This window comes from Nesoenas mayeri, assembly GCF_963082525.1.
Source record: "Nesoenas mayeri genome assembly, chromosome: 1".
In the NCBI taxonomy this organism is placed as follows: Eukaryota; Metazoa; Chordata; class Aves; order Columbiformes; family Columbidae; genus Nesoenas; species Nesoenas mayeri.
The window spans coordinates 125,769,374-125,791,235 of NC_137541.1; the positions used below are offsets into that span (position 1 = coordinate 125,769,374).

The 21,862-nt window shown below is 38.7% G+C and overlaps 1 protein-coding gene across 1 annotated transcript in view; it reads left to right on the top strand.

Moving 5' to 3' along the window:
• ADAMTS5 (ADAM metallopeptidase with thrombospondin type 1 motif 5) overlaps window positions 1-21,862 on the top strand; it is a 41,301-nt gene that overhangs the window by 7,714 nt on the left and 11,725 nt on the right. The window contains exons 2-3 of the mRNA XM_080354962.1: window positions 5,276-5,408; window positions 19,755-19,922. Of these exons, the coding sequence (XP_080211088.1) occupies window positions 5,276-5,408; window positions 19,755-19,922 (301 nt within the window). The remainder of the gene's footprint in view (window positions 1-5,275; window positions 5,409-19,754; window positions 19,923-21,862) is intronic.

Below are 21,862 nucleotides of genomic sequence, written 5' to 3' on the forward strand. Positions count from 1 at the left end.
GCCTAATCCTGTTGGTTTCTTGTACATCTGATCTCAGAAGTTCTTTAGGCTTGGCTTCCCTCAGGGGCAAAGACTGAGAAACATTAAGGATCTCAGCCCCAATCAAGCTTTAGTATAAGCTAAGTGCTAAGCTGCTCAGGACTGTAAAACTGTGGCACTTCGGGGCCCGTAAGGTCACAGACTGCAAAGCCCTGTGAAGGCTGGATAACTCGAAGACCAGAGGACATGGGAGCCGATTTTGTTCTTCTGCCCTTACATTCTACCAAACCGTCCGCGTTGGTGCTTAAATCCTGTTTTGGATCTGGTCCACAGAGTCTGACCTAATATCATGTTTCACTAAATAGTTTATTCTTGTTTTTAAGCCTACTTCACAAATCAAAGAATTTCAGGTAAAATAAATTAACTGTTCCAGCAGGGAGCCATGACAGTTATCTCCATTCACAACAATGCCATGTATACATGGCAAACAGCCAGCTGCTCTTGATGTACTTACAAATGCCAAGAAAACTTGGCCTTTAATAAGCTGTCTAATTAACTACTAGTCTTATGATGTACAGCTCAGTTTTCCTAAGTCTCCTTTGCCAAAGCTTAACATCTATTGCCTTCTGTGTAGCAAATGCATTTCCTAGTCATTCTTCTGTTTTGAAACTACTGTAATGCAGATCAAGGGCCATTCCTTCTTTAGAAATATCAAGAAACACTTATTCTTCAAAGCTTCTTCCACTATTTGGAGACAATCAAATGAGTACACAGATATGAGTAGGCAATTAACTTTTTAAATAGAAGCCACACACCAGGGTGAAATAATCATTGGAAACTCATTTGAAGTATCATGTGAGTCCCTGCTTTCTTAGTGCTTTAGCTGGAGTATGAAAAGTTGAGGAGACCCACACAGATTTTTTTTGCATTGCATCAGGGATTGTTTTAACATAAAAAATTATTTTCAAGGGAAATAAAAACTTTTCATGTATTCCCAGAAACTTCACTTCATAAAAGTCTGAGACTGCTTTCCAACACTGCCCATGAAAACTAAAAATATAGCTATTGATGCTGGTAACAAGTAATCCATGGCCAGTACAGCTACAAGGTGTTTAAGTGAAAAGAAATTTTGCCATAAAGATTTAAATCAGCTGAAGTATAAACAGGTGTGGTTTTCAATAATGTCACTCAAAAGCATGCTGTTGGGAAGGACCACGTAGCTAGAGAATGGTGAGTTGATCCAATAGCAAACTTTTCAGAGTATTTATCTCAGAGATGCCACTTGATAGGCTTCAGTTATGTACATAGTATATACTATGTGATGCTATGAATAGAAATACAGTTCAAATAAAGCAGAGGCAAGAGAAACAAAGAATAAATGAGATATAAGTTGAGAACATAAAGGAGCTGAGTCTTCACTAATCTGCCTAAGTGATTACTGACAATGTCAGCATTAGTTGACAAAACGCATCCTCACGTAGTCGCTGAGGACTGCAGTCTGCAATGGAAAACAGAAGGCTCAGCCCATGCTCCCCGTTCAAAGCATAGCCAGCGTACACCCTGCTCTACCGGCAGACGGGCAACCCATAGACATCCCTCCAATAACAGCTTCACACACAGAAGCTGACGCTGGGAAATATTTCCTGTCCTTGTTCCCAAGGTCCTTGACAAGCCTCCTCTGGTGCTGCCCAGCTGGGATGCGGTGGGCGGCCGCAGGGCTCCCCACGCCGCCTGGCTCAGCGCGGATGTGGTCACAGTGCTGGCTGAAGGGAGCGGGGCTCTCCTCTGTCCCTGCCTACCGCTTTCTGACCACAGCGTGGTCGCTCTCCTCTCTTCTTTATGGGGACCGTTGCGACCATGCCATCTGAGGACAGCTGTTTTTCAGAAGTCTATAGGGTGCTGGAGGAGCTAGGTAATTTTACAGAGAAGTGATTTTCAGAGTAATTTCTGCTGTGGGATTTCCTAGGAGTGACCATTCAACAAAGCTGGTGAAGGGTCTGGAGCACAAGTCTGATGAGGAGTGGCTGAGTGAACAGGGGCTGTTGAGCCTAGAGAAAAGGAGGCTGAGGGGAGACCTTATCGCTCTCTACAACTACTTGAAAGGAGGTTGTAGCATGGAGAGTGTTGGTTTCTTCTCCCAAGTACCAAGTGATAGGATGAGAGGAAATGGCCTCAAGTTGCGCCAAGGGAGGTTTAGATTGAATATTAGGAAATTCTTCTTCCCGAAAAGTGTTGTCAGGCATTGGAACAGGCTGCCCAGGGAAGTGACTGAGGTTCTTAGGGACATGGTTTAAAGGTGGACTTGGCAGTGCTAGGTTAACAGTTGGACTCTATGATCTTAGAGGTCTTTTCCAACCAAGATGATTCTAAGATTCTATGGTTCTGTGATTCTGTGATTAACTAATACAGCCCTTCAATAAATTCAGTTTATCTGACCTGAAGTTAAGGTGTTTCATAAAGAAAGTGCAAAGCCTGCTGTGTTTTGTCTAGACAACTGTTACACAGATGAGCACTGCCTTGAAAGTTATTAGTGGGATGCTGAGATTTGTGGATATGTGTCATACTCTGGGAAATGATGGAAATGGAGGAACAGTGGTTGGATTAAGTGATGAGTTCTGAGGAAAAGCCGGGCATGCAGTGTGGTAAAATGTCAGTAACACGTAACATGAAAAGTAACCAAATATTGCTATGTCTGTTAGTGCTTGTGTATGTACGTAACTGGTTTTTTTGATGTCTAATGAAGGTGGCATTATGCAATTCTGTGCATAGCTTTGGAAATTTTGAGGGTGAGATTACTAACCAGCCAAGAGTCAGCAGGGCTGCTTATGGTTAATGTCCCTGTCGTCATTTTCCATACTCCACAAATCTCATCAGAAGCAACTATAAGGAATTTTATGAGATTGTCTGCTTAGAAAAATTGTATTATTTTAATTATGCTTGTGTCATCATATCTGGAGAATCATTGTGAGGTCTGGTTTCGTCTACTGGTATAGCTCCATAGCCGTATCACTGGCATAGCTTCTTCTTATATGTAAATGGAAATAAATCACGCGTTGGCGTAAGGCATCTGTGTTCTGATATAATTGTGCCCATACTGGGAGCAGTACTGATGTAAGCATCTATGTAATAATGACAGCCAAATACTAGAAAAGACCAAATGACACAGAATCTGCATGCAAAGACGGGGCCTGAATTAATGTGTTTCATAGTACTCTTGGCACTACCAACCTGAAAGTACCTCCAGTAAGCTGCCTTCTGTCTTATTTGTGTGCTTTTTGGTACTTGTGTAAGAACGTCAGTTCAACTGCTTCTGTGGATTCAGTTCAAATTGCACTGGTATAAAGGTACCTTACTTCCTATACAGCTTACACTCATTTACTTAGACCAATTATATCACCACAAAAAGGCATTTTTATTGGTGCCATACACATGCATTTTTTCTGAGTTTTGTTACTCATGCTGCTGTAGGTAAACCACTTATGTTTACATAGATTTTACTCTATGTAAAACGTACCAAGACTGAAAGAGCAAGATTCAGAAGTGATACGTAAAGTGCTAAGTTTACATATTGCATCTTCTTTGTTGAATATGTCCCAGATGATAAATGCTACAGTAACATGACCTCACTTAGGGCCTCTTCTAACATTAGTCCATAAATGCTGAAAATGATATTATTTGTCTAAATAAAATGGAAAAAAAAAATAGATTTATTTTAAAATACTTGAAAATGGGCATCCTTATAGTGTACCTTTCCAAAACCCATGCAGAGCCAGAAGTAAAGTCTGGGGAGCTAATTGGATGTCAAGGTTGGTAGCCAGTGGGGTTAGAGAGGAAATTCTCTGCATTGTATGTGCATTGCTAAAGAATGAAAGTTTTTCTTAAACAATGGATTATACCTGTGAAAATTCGAGAATCAAAGTACTTTTGAACTTTATTCCTTCTCTTCTTGTGAGACTGTTTCGTTCATTGGTACTGTAGCACTTAAATTTTGACATTAAGTAGCACCAAGAGTGCACTTGCCAAAGTTCTCAGACACCTGGAAGCCAGAGGACTGATCCTGAAATCCTTCCTCCATTTTAGCTTGTAATTTTATCTTGAAGATTGTTTTCTTTCATCTTGGGGGGAAAAAATAAATGTAAAGAGATGCTCTGTCACAGTATCTGTGAACTCAATGTGGTTTTCTTTGACTTCAGTGGCATTTGATTCCTGTGCATTTTCGAGCTTGCTTAAGTTTGAAACTGTCATAGTCAGTGAATATTGTTGACCTGGAGCCTCATGCAGGATATCTGTTATTCAGATGGATTAATTATGAAAGCTTTCATGAAAGAAAGTCATTATAAAAGGAGCTCTCAAGGGAAGAACAGAGTCTTAAAAATGAAGGGGGGGAAAAAAAAGGTACTCTTTGATCATTTGGTTAATAACATTTGATAATACTGCCGTGCTTTGAAACCACAATGGAATGTCTAGGAGTGTTCCAAATGAAATGGTACCTACTTTTCCTTCTCAACCATAAAAACATAAATTTGTATATTCAGACTTATTCTTTTCAGTGCTTCTCCTGAAGCAGGGTTAAGTTATTGCTGATGATTAAAATATTATGATCCTGGAATGGAAAGAAAAACCTAATGCTACCTGCTTGGGTTTTGGTAACACCCCATATCTACAAGTAGGAAGCATGTGATAGAGTTGTTGCACTAGTAAGACTAGGGATTTTATGCTCTGTCATATCACTGACTCTTTAAGCAACCTATGAGAATTGCTTAAATACTTGGTGTATTGGGAAATACATCATTAAACATGGTACTACTTGACATGTGTGACATGAGGTTTAATATATAACAATGTCATTTCTTTTAGTGCGAGTATAAGACTTGCCTTTTGAAAAGAAAGGTGATGTCTGGTTCAAGGACTGATTGGGAATCTGAAGCTTTCTCTCTGTGCCCTGGTTCAGTTTCTGAAAATAAAGGGAGTATTTCTTGTATTTTGATGTTGTTTGAAGAAATACTTCTACAGCATTTATTTTGAGTACCTAACTCAGTGCAAGTTTGAGCCCCTGTATGTATTACAGAAATACAAATTTAAATAACAGTGATTAATTACAGAATATATACAATTCCTATTAATGAAAATATTCCCACTAACTCTACTGCATTGACATCTTTAGATGGAAGCTTATATTGATGTTGTTATCCAGGCTCTGCTGTTTGCAAAGGGCTTGTGACTTTAACCTGTTGTTACCTTATGGGTGTAAAAATTTATTTTAATGATTTTTTTTTTCTTTTTCCTTCCTGGGCAGGATTTATGTGGGCATCATTCATGTGATACTCTGGGAATGGCAGACGTTGGGACCATATGTTCTCCTGAGCGCAGCTGTGCAGTGATTGAAGATGATGGCCTCCATGCAGCTTTTACAGTGGCTCACGAAATTGGTATGCAGTGCCTTTTCTGTTCGCTTGCCAAATCAAACACTTGTAACAGCTGCATTAGTAACCAAAATACTTGGCAATTAATTCCAGATTTCCCCTGGTCCGGCTACTCACTTGGGGATTAAGGCTGTATACATATGCACTTCAGGGTTAACTAATAAGGGATCAGAAGGCAAGTGAAGGCGCACAGTAGGTGTTTCCTTTCTAACAGTGTCATTTCTAAGCAGCAGTTGAAGTGAAAATTCAAAGGCTGCTGCTACTGTCCAAGGATGTTAAGATGTGTCCCTCCTGAGAAAGCGTTCGGCCCATCTACTGTAATTCGCATGCATTTAGTGCATAAAGAGTGGAAAAAAACTCACCTTTTTTTAACTACTTGTATGCTCTGCTGTTGTGAAGCTTTTTCTTGGGACGATGAAAAGGGTTTTGTGGAAGAAAACAGGATTCTAATATTTTTCTGAGTGTACAGAAATTCCACCCTTACGGTAATATATGGTACTAATGTGAATCCTGAAATAAGTGAAGTAGAATTTAGATGATAAAGGTTTGGTGAAAAATCTGTTTAACTTTGTTTCAGTGTCCACCTCAGTGGACAGCAATTTAATGTGGGAGCCTTAGGTACAGCCTTCAGAAGAGTTTAAGATAGAATTACTGACAGAAGAAAGTTCATATTCTGGGACATTATGTCTGTCATGATGTCTGCTGCCATCTTGATTATTTTTAACTTACTAATATTTCATGAGCTGTGTTCACTAGAAATATATTTGGTCTGAGGGCTTTGTTGGGTGAACAGCAATTTAAAAGTGGAGAACATTTTTTTTTTAAACATTCTTGGAAGGAAATAACAAGGAAGAGGAGAACTTTCAGAGAGGGCCAGTTTCTGAATTGCCTTGTACCTCATGCCAAACCAAAGTAAAGTTTGCTTTGGGAGTATCATTGCAGTAGTTCAATTTTCAAGTAGCTAGCAGGTAGAACCCAAGAGTTGTGTGCCTTATATATACCTGGCTTAGCAACCAGAGGTCACCAAGAATGAAAAAGCAGCTTCAGTGACCTGACCCTTCAACAATTAGTGAACTTAACCCTACTGCTCTTGTGATGCCACAAAGAAAGGAAATCAGGAGTGGCTGGAGAGGGATTGTGTGTTCCAGGAAAGCATAAAGTGTTGTGACAAAATGAGTCTCCAGACCAGAAATTTTACTTTAATAAACAAGAATATCACAGAATTACAGGATGTTTGGAGTTGGAAGGGACGTCTGGAGATCACATAGTCCAAGATCCCTTTATGTGTGTGTGTGTGTGTGTGTATATATAAATATCCCTTTTGTATATATATATGTAAAACTGCTTTTTATATACATACATACATACATACATACATACATATATATATATATATATATATATATATATATAAAAGAAAAAGTCCTCTGAAATCACTAATTCGGAGCATTTGGAGATAAGTACAGCAATATACCAAATGCAGCTTCACGTCAGATGAGTTTAGTGGCATCAAATCTGGATGCCGTGAAGCTAATGACCTGTCAGGAACCTGTTCTAGAATTGGGACAAGTAGATAGACTGGCAAACTTAGCCCATTATTCGAAGGCCAGTCTGCTGGAGGGACTGCTTCTATCTTCTTGCATCCAGCAGTGATGCTTACTGGTGAAGGTTAGTGGGCATTGTCAGGGTTGGATGAGGGACCTACTTGTGATGCCAGTGTTCATGTATCTGGTGTGGGAAGAGGCGAGTAATGTGTCTCAAATAACATTTTATCAATGATAAATACATGTTTAGAGAGATCAAAAATGAAAGAACATAGATCAATAAAGATAGCGATGAGCAGTAAATACGCATATTATTACTCTGAATTCCACACAAAGAAAATGTAAACACAAATGAAGTATTTTTAGTAATCTAGAAGCACATATTTGAAAAAGAGCCATTTTCATACCTAGACGTTTACAGGAATCTGTAAAACCTATAATTTTCAATGTAAAAAAGGCATGAGTTGAAATGGATAAATAAGTGCCTAATGGACAAAAAAAATCTAGTTTGAGGTTCTTTAAAATAACATCCTTTTTTCCTTCTCGCCATACGATTTAAAGTAAGGAGGGGTGTCAAGTCACAGAATAATCTTTGTGTGTGTGGCCTAAAGTGGGAGAAGTTGGGAAGAAAACACAGCTAAAATTGCTTGAGTACTTACATTAAATTAAAGGTCAAAAAAAAATGAAAAATAGAAGTGTGGCATGGATACCCTTTAGTTAAACACTTTGGGGAAAACCTTGCTTTATTTTATTTGGAGACCAAATTTCTTCTTACAATTCAGAAGTCTTAAACTTCCCCCTGTTCTGTGGGTTATGGTGTAGCTTTGATTTTACAACGGCTTAGTTACTTGGTGGAATTCACCTGGCAACATAGAAAATGCCTTGTAAGACAGAGGGGATGCTAGGGGCTCTAAGCTGAAGATGCTCCTTTCTGTCAGCAGGAAGAGCAAGGTGAGCCACTAAGTGAATCAGAGTCATCGTCTGCAGTTTTTTAAATAACCTGCTGTATGTGCATGTGTAGCAGATGCAGCATCATTAACATGGCCTTGGTCCAGAGAATGGCTGTGTGTCCTCACTTTGACTTCAAGAGGATCTGAATGCTCCTGTTTCCTCTCTGAAGGAACCAAGAGCATTTTTGAGGATCATATTCATTCTCTGGAAGGTGACCAAAATAAATGGAATTGCAGCTCAACCAAACAGGACGATCCACAGCCCAGGGCCTCAGGTTGGATATGTGCATAGGGAGCCAAAATGCAGCCTGCTACAGAATAAAGCCTGCTGCTTCTGTTGCCAGGGTTTCTACTGCATTATGTGTTAGATGTTTATTTTATTTCTTTCAGATAAAATAGATGAATTTTGACCAGTGTTTTTGAGGAGAGTATGACTGAGCAGCAATAACAGGCAAAATCTCCAAAGAGCTGTAAATGAGAGCACAAAATAGATGCAACCAAATTCTTAGTACAACTGATTAGCTGACAATCAGAGATGAAGATCCTTATTTAAAGATTGACAAGGTAGGACCTGAATCTTGTCCTACTTGTATGTAGGAAAATCAGGAATAATTTATCTCCAATGTCAAATGCAGCGAGTAAGGGTAATGCAACCAAAAAAAAAACCAGGAGGAAACCTTGTAACTTTGAAGATTATAATCCAGTTTCTTCTCATAATAAAGTGAAGCAGTGCTAATAGCATAAATGTTATTTTTAAGTCATAGTCTGTCCAGACATCCAGCCACTAATGGTAAATCCATACATGGTTATTTTCTAGCAGGGGATGTGCTGCTATCAGTTTGAACAGCAGTAGCTTTGCTGTCACAAAAATGGACTAATGCATTCTTGCCTGAAATCATCAGTTCAGCTCCATGTTGTGGCATATATATGGCTTCTTTGACTTGAAGCAACTCCATGAGCCGTGCCTCCACAGCTTTGCACGAATACTTGAGCTAGCTTAGGCACAGTATGCAGACATTTTCCAAGTCTTTGTTATCATCAGCCTGTTGTCTGTAAAAAAATTATGATTCCTTATTTCATGCACTTCCCTGCTTCACAGATATATCTGGAGAAAAGCATTAAAGAACTTGTGATTGCTCATAGTATCGATATTTATTTAATGTTTTTCGTAGGTCAGCACTAGCATATTACTTCCCCATATATCCCTTATTAAAATAACCATCAGGAAAACAAAATAGCTAGGTTCTCACTCTAATACTCTGGACTTTTGAGTTGGAGATTTTGTTGCTTTTACAGTGTTGAATTATTAGCCAGCCTGTGTATCCCATGAAGACAGGCATGATCCAACATCACCAACAGGCACAGTCCATCAATTTGAAGTTAGGTTTAACACCTCCTGGAATGGGATATACCCAGTACATGACAATTCCTTGTTTAGTAGCCTGGTATTTCATTGTGTGATGCAGTCATGGTCAGAAGTTTCTGCTTCAGTACAGACAGTCCACCATCCTAGAGGGTTTCTCATGTACAAAAACAAAATGAGAAGAGTTCAAGAGAAAATAAGTGGAGCTACTTCTTGTTTTATCAATAGGCAATATCCCAAAATCACAAAGGAAGTCTAAAGCAAAGCCAAGAATTAAACTTGTCTCCTGAGTTTCGATGTAGTCCTTAAATACAAAAGCATCCTTCCTGCAGTTTTTAGGCAGGCGAAGTTCCAGTTTAGTTCAGTGAGAGTTACATGGGTCTAATCACTTAAATTCTATGTATCTTTATTATTTCCTTTTATCTTGAAGAACATTTCTTTTTTTTTTTCTTTTTTCTTTTTAAGAGAAGATACAGATAAAGTGCTGCCTTTTTGCTCAGTGTTCATCTGACCTTTTGCAAAGTTCGTATTTCTCTGCTATGCAACCACACTGGCATGCTATTACTCCTTCTATCCTCCTGAGTAATACAGTTTACTGAAGTTCTTTCCAAGTATTTTATTTTTAGAATATAGCTTTAAAATTGCTACATGGAATTAATTAAACCTCTGATCATTAGTTTTCTTTTATCTTTTACATGTGACTTTAGAGAAGGGAAGGCCAAAGGAGGGCATAAAAGCCGACTTCAAATACATTAAAAAAAATCATTGCAAAAATTTACATAATAAATCATTCTCCTTGTCCACCTGGGACAGCACAAGGGATAATGGCCTCAAGTTGCAGCAAGGGAGATTTACTTTAAGCATTAGCCAAAATCCTCTGACCAGAAGGACAGTTATGGGCAGGAATGAATCACTTGAGGAGGCTGTGGGTTCTCCATTACTGGAGGTTCTCAGGAGCTGGCTGCCTAAGGCAGCTGTGACTTCGGGGAGGTTGATCCTACCCTAGGGTGGAGGGATGCACGAGATGGCTTTTCAAGGTCTCCTCTCAGGGTTGTTTTCTACAGTTATGTGAAATTATTTATCACAACTTCCTCCACAGCGATTCTGTGTAACACCTAAAATCAAGGAACTCTACAGAAGATAAAACTAGAAAACGACATGTTTAATACCAAATCTTTTTCACCATGCCACCATTCTGTGGCATCTGACATCACTGAGTGCTGTCGGCAAAATTTAGTCCTTTGTTAGAGAGCACAATTTTATGTAGAGAAGTCATTTTAGAAGTGAGGTATCACTCCTGGAGTCTCTACTCAAGCAGTTCACTAAAATACATCAAAATACCATTTTGCTGAATTCTGAGTAGATTGAAAGTATTTATTCAGAGCTCGAGCCTGTATTTGAGTTGTAGGCCTCTGTATAAAGACAGCCATGTCTACCACGTGTAACCTATGTCACCTTTATAGCAAACTGTACAATTCTGACCCTTCTTCAGAATAAACTGAAACCAAGAACAATGTATATGATGTGTAAATGGTTGTTTTGCTTTTGATGTACACAGAAGAGTCATAAAATACCGTCCATATTTTGCCACATGTGTTCATTTCATATGCATTCAAAATAACTAAATACAGTTGTCTTTTCTTTACCACCGTTGAACATGCAGCCCTTTGATTTCAGGGCTGTCAAGATAAAGCAGATAAAGACAAGCTTCAGACTTGACAGGTACAAATCTTTTGTAGCCTTTCATTTCAAGAGGGATACATTGCCAAGGGCACAGAATTTCATAGGGACATGAAAAAATGGTGAAGGTTGTCTGATTTTCGTATTATGTTTCTTTCATGACAGACGAAGTTTAGGCAAATATCCAGGTAATCATAATTAGGCATATTTGCTTTCTTAAAACAACAAAAGAGAGAAAGAGTGCACTTATCCAAGTCTTCTCTGTTGACATGCATCAGGAAAATTGCTTGATTCTTTCTCTTTGAACCTTCTTCAAAGTTCTATCTGAACTTCTGCTTGCAAAAGCTCTTGAATTAAGCCCTCATGAAACATATCCCCCTTTGGTTAAAAGAAAAGATGGGCAGTCAAAGCTAAACCTTCACAAGAGGTGAAAAATGGGGCAGACAGTTTAACTGGTGCTTCGAAACACAAACATCGGCTGTACAAAACGTTGCTGGTTAAAATTTTGGGTAAGAAATCTTGTTCTACCTACAGCACACATGGTGCTTAAAAAAACTTTTTTACTTGAAGCTGAGACAGTTTCTATGGAAAAGTGAGGAAATGGAAGGGGGGAGTTGATATGATGCAGAAAAATTGAATCTCAGATTCTGAATATGCTTGAGCTTTCTTTATCTACTATGTACTTCTAAGCCTTCTTAGTGTCTATGAAGCAATTCTGACAGAGAATTGAGGTGATCAAATGCCAAGTTCTCAACCAGAGACTTCAGGAAGCGACTCAGACACAGCACTAACATTGCCCGTGTTTTCAGAGATTTTCTGGAGTTGTGCTGATCTTTATCTCCGTATAACCTCCTGAAGAATTAGATTAAACAAGTGCTATGCTTTGAAAAGCTGCTACAGACCCTGAAACATCATAACTTAAAGGCAAATATATCAAGTTAAGTATTGGTATCTCTGCAACCATAAAGGAGCTGAGGATGAAACTGGGTTTTTCCTAATGTATCAGAACAAGCATTATCAAAAATTATCTGAGGTACATGGTTTAGTGGTGGACTTGGCAGTGTTAGGGTTACAGTTGGACTCAATGATCTTAAGGGTCTTTTCTAAGCTAAATGATTCTCTGATTCTAAAAGAAGTCCACCTCAGCTGTGTGTGCCTGACCCCTCAGTCTTCCAGATTGCAGGGGAAGGTAAGGATTACTTTCCTCCTTGACAGGTAAATACTACTGATATGATCATGTAGTTTTAGTGCAGAAAGTACTTCAAGTACAGAGAGGAAGGCAGAATTATGTAATAAACAGGCAGCAGGCAGTGCAATTTTTACATTCTTGCACTGTCTACTCTCCCAGAGTTCATTCATTTACCATGAGCTACCATGAATTATATTCTTTGCAAGTTACTCTGAGCTGGACAAATGTGAAATGGGTGTTGCCATGTCCCACTATTTAATTAAGATCAATATTTATCTTCTACATGCCCCATTAATTAGGACAGCAGATGCAGTGTGGACCTCTGAGACCACATCTTTTTAATGAATATTTGAGTGTATGTGGACATAGTGGTTTCTGATTGCCTAGTCCACACTGGTTGGACAGAATCTTTCTTGCAAATTGTCTGTCTGTTGAGGGTGCTGTATCTCTGATCTCCCACAGAAGTCTGTTCAAACAAGCCATTTCAGCAGAAGTTTGTTTTGTGTAAAGTCTGCAGGACTGCTGTATGAATGTCTGATTGTGGCTTTTTTTTATGCCTGCTCCTGAAAAGAAGCTGCACTTCAGACTACTGTTTCATTCAGTCTGAAAAACTCTTTTAAGCCAGAAATATTAAAAACTGCCTCTGGGCTGGAGATTTAAAAGAGTGATTTTTTTCTTTCTTTCACAAGTGATGGATAGCAGTCAAAGAAAAGAAAATTAGAAGGAAAGTTCAAGGATGAAGAAAGAGGAATAGCCAGTTTTAGATTCTATGCGTGCTTTTTCTAAGCTTGTGTAATTCAAAACACTTACATTTTATTAAAAAAAAAAAGAAAAAGGGCAACTTTATTACTCATTATTGCTTAGGTCCATCGTTTTTTATGCAAAATTCCCATGACTTCAAGAGGATTTCTGAGCAACATCAGTATGCAGTTCTTAATGAGGAGCCAAGTGCTCACACAAGTTAGAAAAACAGTACATACAGAAAAAAAAAAAAAAGTTTTATTTAAAAAGAGTTACCCCGTGCAATCTCTTTTCAGTGAAGGAGAGAGCAAGATACTGTTGCAGAAGGTACGGGCTGGTGATTAAACCAAGGAATGTTGAGCCAGGAGCTTCCTGATTCCTGATCCCGTGAGAGCCGATGACTCACTGGGTAACCTTGGGCAAATCACTTGACCTTCTTTTGTACCCCAGTCATCCCCACTGAAAATTAGGTGAAAGGCACGACCTCGCTGAAAAACATGTGCTTCATCAGAGCTGAGCTTTTCTAAGAAAACAAATTACAATGCCTGCAGCATTTTTAGCGTGCTGTGTCACTTTGCATGTGTCCTGTGTTCAAATTCAGGGCAAGAGCTGTGCTTTGAGATGCTGTTCAGCTATAGCACTAGAGAATTGTGTGTGTCCATAGATAAGGTTGAGTATGGTTTTGTTTTTCCCAGAAGAAAGAGCTGCCACAATTTGTGTTTTAGCAAAAGCTGTGTTCGACTTGCTGTACATTAGAGGTGCTGTTTGGTTTTTTTACTCCTATACCTGAGATACCAGTGGAAAACAAATGAAATTAGAGCAATTTTTGCATGCTGTTGATGAAGAGAACCTCTACAGATAGTCCAGCAACATATTTTTAAAAAATCAGAAATATTCAGGAATATCCATATAGCTTCAGTGCAATGTGCTTCACCACACACCCAACGTAGTTCTGCTGTGCTCCTGATTTACCTGCAGAGCTCTTTGTCTCCTGATATTTAGACAGGGTTTCAGTTTTTCAGTGAGTTGTCATAATTGCTTGGGAATACCACCACCTTATTTTAGGAATATACACCCCATTCCTACAAGGTGTAGGACTTCTTTTTGAACCCATTGAGGATATTAATTCCTGTTGGGCTGTAAAACAGGTGTTGACCTTCAGTAGATGTTGGGGTAGGAAAGCTTGTGCAGTGCAAGGTCCACTATCAGAAACTCAGTGCAGGCAAAGGGGATCCAGGGACTGGTGAGTGCTGTTGATTTCTCCATTTCTGGCTTCAGGATCTAAACAGACTGAGCCTGTGCCAAAAGTCCCTTGCAGATGATCTTCCAAAATATAACAGGGTCCAAAGCCTGCAGGTTGCTTTCGTACTGCTTTCAACAGTTTACTGATGTCGTCTCACCCCAAGGAGAGAAGGCAGGCAGGCAGGAAAGGCTGTCAGTCCATTGCACTGGTTGGTTTTTCTGCCATTTGGGAAGGAACCAATTTACAAGAAGGCTAGCTCCTCTTCACTTGCACGAGGGTGAACCCTGCCTCCTCACCATCTGTTTCTTTTACCATTTTTTGCATTCCTACAGCATAACTTAACTAAACACCATCCTGCTGGTAAAATTATATTATGTCATTTTCACTCAGCGGGAACTGTCAACACCAGTAAGATGCTTCATTAAGTAGAAAACATCAGATGATCTACTAACCCATTCTCAGTCAGTCATCATTTTACACAGCTGCTGGGAGTCTTTTTTTTGTTTTTCCTTTTTTCAATAGCCTGGTTTGAAGTTCATAGCAGTACAAAATTTTGTGGTGCAAAAATTGGCATCGCTTTTTAAAGTCTTCATTATAAGATTTGTGTTTGTTAAGCCTTTGCTTTTGCCCAGAGCTTTCACTGGAATTATACTTACATACAGGATCACTTGAGGGATCACCTGTCATTTTTCCACAGTGGTTCTTATGAAAGGAAGCACCTGACCAGTAAATTCCAGAAACCACCCTAATGTCCTGAGCAATATGTGGCAATATCAGCATGTTCGTGGATGTGAGGGGTGGTGAGAGGAGACTTTTCAAATAGAAAGGCAAGTGTCCCTTCTTTAGTTATTGGATGTAAAAGGACGAAGGGCACAGGTGTAGAAATACTTTGTTGTTCTCACTTCTGTAGGCAGTATTTAGAGATAACAGATCGCTGTGATATTTTGAGTTGTGATTATTTTTAATGAAAGGCAAAAACAGTTTTAAGAGCCATTGGACATTTGTCATAAATTTTAATCTGGTTCAAGTCTGCTCAGCCTACCTCAAAAAAAGGCAAATTTAAGATGGAGAGAGATTTAGGTTGTGATAAGAATTAGGAATTTTTGTTTCCTAAAATTATTTGAAAGTTCCATTTGTAGTATTTGTAAGCATACATACAAAGTTGACTGGCAAATCAGTATGGACAGGTAGAATCCATATATTTAATGCCATGAACAGATATTACTGCCACTAATGTCACTGGTAGCTAATTTAGAAGCTCAAATACTAACAATCAGAATTTTATATTTTTGAAATTATTGAATACTTACTACTTCTTTCTTTGTCATAGTTTTTAAAATTATTTTTTTTTTATTAAAAAAAATAACAAGAGAGACTTACAGATACTTTGGGAAGCTTCTTCTCAAAAAGCTGAAGTATGCCAACTAAGTGACTAGTTCTTGTCATGCATTAGGATAGTGGCCTAATTTAATATGACAAGGTAGATATTGTAATGAGGTATGTGCTCAGTTTACCTGATTTGTCATTTAAAGGATAGAAGTTATGCTGCACTCTAATTAAAGGTGAAGCCAGTAGCTTGACACTTTCCAGAAGATGACCCTGTCTCAGTTTCCTGTGCTTTTGCCAAAGTATTTGAGATGAAATGTTCTGTGCTGAATAGTCGCCTGAGAAGCATTTCATGTTATTTATTTACTTTGAACTTTTCCACAGAGACTGTCCAGGCATTTCTGAGAGGGAGGCTAATCTGCAATCATTTTATGGAAAAAAAATTGCAGTCTCTCTGCTCAAAGCAAAGAGCTTGAAAGTCGTCTGCAATCTTTCTCATATCTGAAGGATATTTTTTGGTCTATATGGAGGAGGGAAAAAGAACAACTTGAGTCCACAGCTCAGCAGTTACATTCTCTGCAGAGTCAGCGTGTCTCTCAGAGCAGAGAGGGAAGGGAGAGATACCATCTTTAGGCAGGGAAGCCAGGAGCAAGCTAAAGCACAATATATTCCCTGGTCTGCTCCAAGGGCATTCACATTGTCCAGCTGTAAGATTTCCATAGGTTGGTGTGATGTGACCACATGGCTCTGACAGCAAGTAGTCTAAGCTGAGATTGCTTACAAATCGCACTGCAGGAGGAGTGTGGGCTGAAAAACAAGAAGATGAATAAAAGAAAGATGAAGGGGTCTTTCTGAATCTGGGTCTGATGAAGTTGGTGCAAAGAGGAACTTACACACACAAAAACTGTGTTAGAAGAATATCACAGATAGCAGAAAAACTCAGAGAGGTCTAAATTGCACACAAACGCATCAGCGTTAACACGGCTTGTGTGTATCTGCACTGTAGTGTACGTATTTTGTTATGTGCTCATGTGGGATGTCTGTCACATAAGATGAACAGAGTTACAAAAGGTGAAGTACATTATGCAAGAAAGGCATTCCTACAGAATGTGATGTATCTTAAATGGGTGGAGTGTTGCCGAGTGGTATCAGAAGCTGTCAAGGTTAAGAAACTTCAATTCTGCCCTACGAGACTGAATCCTTCACATCACAGAGTTTTGAGTAGTTTTGAATGATGCAGTAAAATGTTGAGCATTCAAAAAAATAAGTTCTCAAGTTGCGGGTTTGCACCTAACTGTTATTCATATCCTACAGTGAACATGCATTGTGTGCCATGTGATGCTATTCAGCCAAACTTTTTGAACAAGCCTCCAGCTTTTGTTATTCAGTACCTTGGAAATGAAACTCCTTTTCCAGTGGCAGAACCTCATTACCTTACTTCACAAGCATGCTCCAGTGAATTTCTTGCAGTGTTAGTGTCTTGGGACATTAAATACAAAAGGGTTCCTCTTGCTGCCTTTAAGCACGCAAGTTGTCTTGGAGAAGGCTGCTATAGTGAGGCTTAAATCAACCAGTATGCTGTTTTCATGCTTGCTGGACTAATTTTTTGCAAATATTTCTGTATCATTGATTAGTAATATATGCATATTCATGTGCACAGATTCAAGTAAAGTACAAGAAACTGGCTGAAACTCCTGCAAAGCAGTTTGTGTGTGGTCCTGATTTAAATGAGGAGCTGCGCTGCATATTCAGGGGTACGTCAACAAAAGCTAGGGGATCAGGGTAAAGCCCTCTCTAGTAAATGTTTGCTTAAGTTAGCAAAACACTGGTGAAACATGCTACAAGGAGTTACTTAATGTCAGCAGAAAATGGTTCTCGTTATTTTACTACTAGGCATGCGTTGAGGTTCATTAACCTGTCAGTTCTGCTCAGAGTTCTCAGACAAGAGGTGTGACCTGGTGCCATTCAGTGCATTAGCACAAATACAAGCTTAGTGATAGCATTGTGTAGAACGGCAGCCAAAAATAACATCATCTTTACGTTTCCCCGAAGACTTTCATTGGTGTCTAAGACTTTAGTAGAGGCAGAGGTAGTCATTGTTGGCACAGTAGCTGCTGATTCCTTAAACGCTTAGCCCATGACACTTCCACAGAATTTGTTCTATAGGTTGGAAGGCTTGCACTGATTATTTGATTACTCTGTCAGAGAAATGTGTCTGCTTGAAATCATAATCTAACTAGTGAATTATTTTGCTCAGCACCAGCATTTAGCTTAAATAAAACAAAGATGTCATCTTTTCAGAGCAAGTATTTATATAGTACTACATGAGATTGACACTTGACATGTACCTACTCATACTCATCTGTTTCTCGGTGCAGAATAAAAATAGCTTTATCTGGCCCATATCTGTTAAGCATTGCCAAAGGAAAGTGGCTTTACCTATCACAAAAAAATAAGCCCAAATCTTGCCTATAAAACACACCAGTAATTAGACATGCCTTCAGTATGAAAGTTTAATTCATTATGTTTTTGCAGCAGTGTACCTGTGGTATATCTCTTCAATAGCAATTAGCAACAGTAGTAACAGGGAAAGGAGTATTAACTCTCATCACTGTTCACTGAGGTTCCTTGAGTAATTTCTTACTAGCATCTATAATACTACAGGGCCTTTTATTCAAATAGTGGCTGTAATTGAATGATGTTTGTAAATTTGTGCACATCAGAGAAAGAGAGATAAAAAGATAAATGCCTCCTTCATTCTCCTTCCTACCTCCCCTCCCCTGGGGATTCGATAGCTGCAGAAGACAGAGACTGGCTGTTCTCAGTCATCACTGGTGACAGATCAAGTTCCTCTTATCACTTTTCCTGTAGCTCCATCCTTAGATCAGAAACCCAGTATCACTGGGAGTAAGGCTGCCAGATGATACCTTGGCTTCTCTCTCAGAACAGAAACCCTGATCTCCTGCAGCCTTAACACAGACTTCTGGTCAAACAGCTGCTTTCCTAATCTCAGATACAGCTCAACAGTGAGAGCTGCCTCCATCTCTTTCCTTGTACCTTGTCCCCCAAAGCAGCTTCAAACAACTTAGTAGCAAGTTTATATAGGGCAAATAGGTAAAACATGCTGATTTTCTTCTTTTTCATCCTGTATTGTAGGTATTGTTATTACTATTGTCATGTGTATTACTATGGATATCAAAATACGCTATCCTTCAGTGTCCCTACTTGTATCACCTTACAGGTAGTCTACAGCAGTTATACCAAACCGTGAAGCCGATGGTACGCAGAAGGCTTTTAGTTATTGCAGAATAATACGTGTCTCTCAAGCTGCTATTTGAGGGCATCGGGTTTATTTCTCTGCAGTGGCTTTGATGGGTGGTCTTTGTCCTTGTCATTAAGCACTCTTGGTCTTGCCCTGGATGTCTGATTAGTCATCTCCTGGCCTAGGTTGAAGACTGTGAATGTTAAGTTCAGACTTGAGCTTCCTGCAGTTTTGGTTCCCATTCAGTCTTCTACATCTTGGATAGTAAGTTGTCCGTGAAATAATCCAGTGTGGGTATGGAAATTAAACATGACGTTTACAGAGGGAACAAAGTCCTGCAATCTGTTATTGTTGCCCAAAAACTAGAGAAGATAGGGATCACTGAACTCTACAGTAAAGGTTGCTGTTGCACTTGTAAGTACTAACCTAGCACTGGACTAAACTCCCTTGGACATTAAGGATTTTTGCAAGTTCCATCATGTTCTGCTTTGTGTGCAGGTTGTTTTGTGTTCTGCAGTATAAATATCCAAAACCATACACATTTGAAAACAAAAACCAGCAAAACTATAACCCTAATCAAAACAATACTAAAAAGCACCCTCCCACAAAACAGGACTTTCTGCATTATTTGAAAACATTGTTCAGATTGTTTGATCCTTAAGCAAGGAGTGCCCTTCAAGAATTTACATACTGATTGTTTAGTTGCTCCGCAAATATTGACAATTTTGGCCATTTAGAAAGATATTTTAGCACTTTTCAAGACAGTTGCAGATCATCTTTGTGAAGTGTTCATCTTTCTTGCTGCAGATGATTTGGAAAAACAGTAAAAACTAAGTTGTTGACTAATATAAATTAATACAGTTCACTTTATTCTTCACCAGGTTTCAGTTAGCACAGTTCAATGACATGTCAATGGATGGCATTACTTCCTTCTATATGTAATGGTGTAAACTGTCACAGCATTTTTGCCTCCAAGCAGAGATGATACCCTGTTTCAAGTGTCCTGTTTTGGGCTGCTGTTTGAAAATTTAATTTATTTGTTTCATTTCTATAGGTCATTTGCTTGGGCTTTCCCATGATGACTCCAAATTTTGTGAGGAGAACTTTGGCTCCATGGAAGATAAGCGCCTGATGTCCTCCATTCTGACTAGCATTGATTCTTCAAAACCCTGGTCCAAATGCACTTCAGCAACTATAACAGAATTTTTTGATGATGGTCATGGTATGTATTACCACACCTTTTATCAGCTATGTGTTAGTTTTTACTGTGATCTATTTTTTAATAAGAAAATATTATACCAGCTTGTTCATTCCTTACCTGATCTTCAGGACTATCTTGGAAGTGCTTACAAAACAAGGCAAAAGTCTAAAAGGCTGGCAGAGTCTGACCCTCCTTTTTACATGGTTCAAATCCAAGAGAAAAAAAAGAGTTGATGTAGTGTGTGTTGGCAATAATTTTGTTTGAAACATTGAGAGGTTTTCTTAAAAGCATGAAATTACTCTTGCCTTCCCAAGTGCCACAGATGTGAGCTCAGAGAGTACTTTACAGAGGGGATGCAAGGAAATGGCTTTTTTCCTTACAGACATTAAAATAGGTAATATGGTCTACTTAGCATTAGAGTGTATGTGTTCATGTTACCATTAGTGACATTTATTATGTTTGTAATGCCATTGTATTTATTATGTTTGTGTAGAAGTGCTGTAAGCAAGAATTAGGACTTATCTGTGTTGTATATGATAAAAGATTACTCCTACCCCAGGAGCTTATCTTCCAAGTCATGTAACTAATATTTGTTACATATGTCATTTAGCCTTTGGAGAATAGGTGCAAAACTTTCTTTTTTCCAAAAGTAGTAATAAAAAAGCATAGTCTTCACTCTTTAATGAATTTTAAAGTCTTCGTTGTGCTCCCAAAGCAACTGCAGTTCTTAAACAAACCATTCAAATTCCAAAATGCTGAGATAAAAATGACATAATTGAGTGAATGGATTGAGTTGCTATGGTAACTGAAATGCTTATGGATAAAAAGTATGGTATGTCTGCTGAATGTAAAGGTTTTTTTGCTTTTAAATATTTTGTCGGCTAATTTCAGTGCTCTCTGAAATATTTTCTCCTCTTTTCCTCTACTGGAGAATGACTTCATTTTCTCTCTCAATTTTATTAGATCCATTAATCTGGACTGTCCTGTTTTACGGTCCATATTGCCCTGGCATCAACTTAATATTACCAAGTTAGTTTCCACATATGAAAAGAACTTTCATTTTTGAGTTTATTTGCTGAGGTACAGTTCAGTGGGGTAAAAAAAAAAAGGGGGACCTCCCTTACCATCCATGGATGAGCTGTTAGAGAGTGCGAGGAGCTCTGAACTACATTGTCTCTTCCGTTCCTCTCCTGCTGCAGGCGAGTAGAAAGGTTATTCTCATTTTATCCCTATTTTTTGTGACCTGACATCTTCTCTTTACTAATCATCCAGCTGCCTACTTCTCCAACAATAAAGAAAGCAAAGAGAGTGTTTCTGCCACCTATGTCACCTTTGGCTTCTTTGTAACTAGCTTAACATTTAGACTTTTATCCATGAGCTGGACCCAGTCTCAATGTATAATAGAAGTAAGGAGGGGCTGTAACAACCAGTCCTAAAGGTCTAAAAATCTACCTCTGCCAGGGTTTTTTTCTTTCAGTAAAAGTACGTAGAAGCATCAGGTCCCTCAGGTGCATGATGGTCTCCTTGTTCAGCATAAGTGCTGTTTTCCTGTACACAAAGTTTAGAGGTCCTCAAGTGCTGACACTTTCCACAAAGTCTGTGTATTCTTTGCTGTACAGAAAGGACTTAGGATCTGTTGATCTGCTAATGCATGGGTTATGGTATGTTGCCCTGTCTAATACTCATGAGTAAGAGTTATCGATGTGATTAAATAATTCATGGAAAATTTGAACCTCTCATTGTAGAGATCCATAGTCCCCTGGAAATTGATTTCATTACTGATGCTATTGATGTGATTATAAATACACAATGTTTAGGGCCTTCAGAGATCTTTTCTAAGTAACAGTCTTTCTTTTCTGTTGAAGTTTATGATTTTTTAGTTATTTATTTGAAATCAAAGAATTGTCTCAACAGAATATAAACACTATCTGTGAAGTAAAAATGGAACTCAATTATTTAAA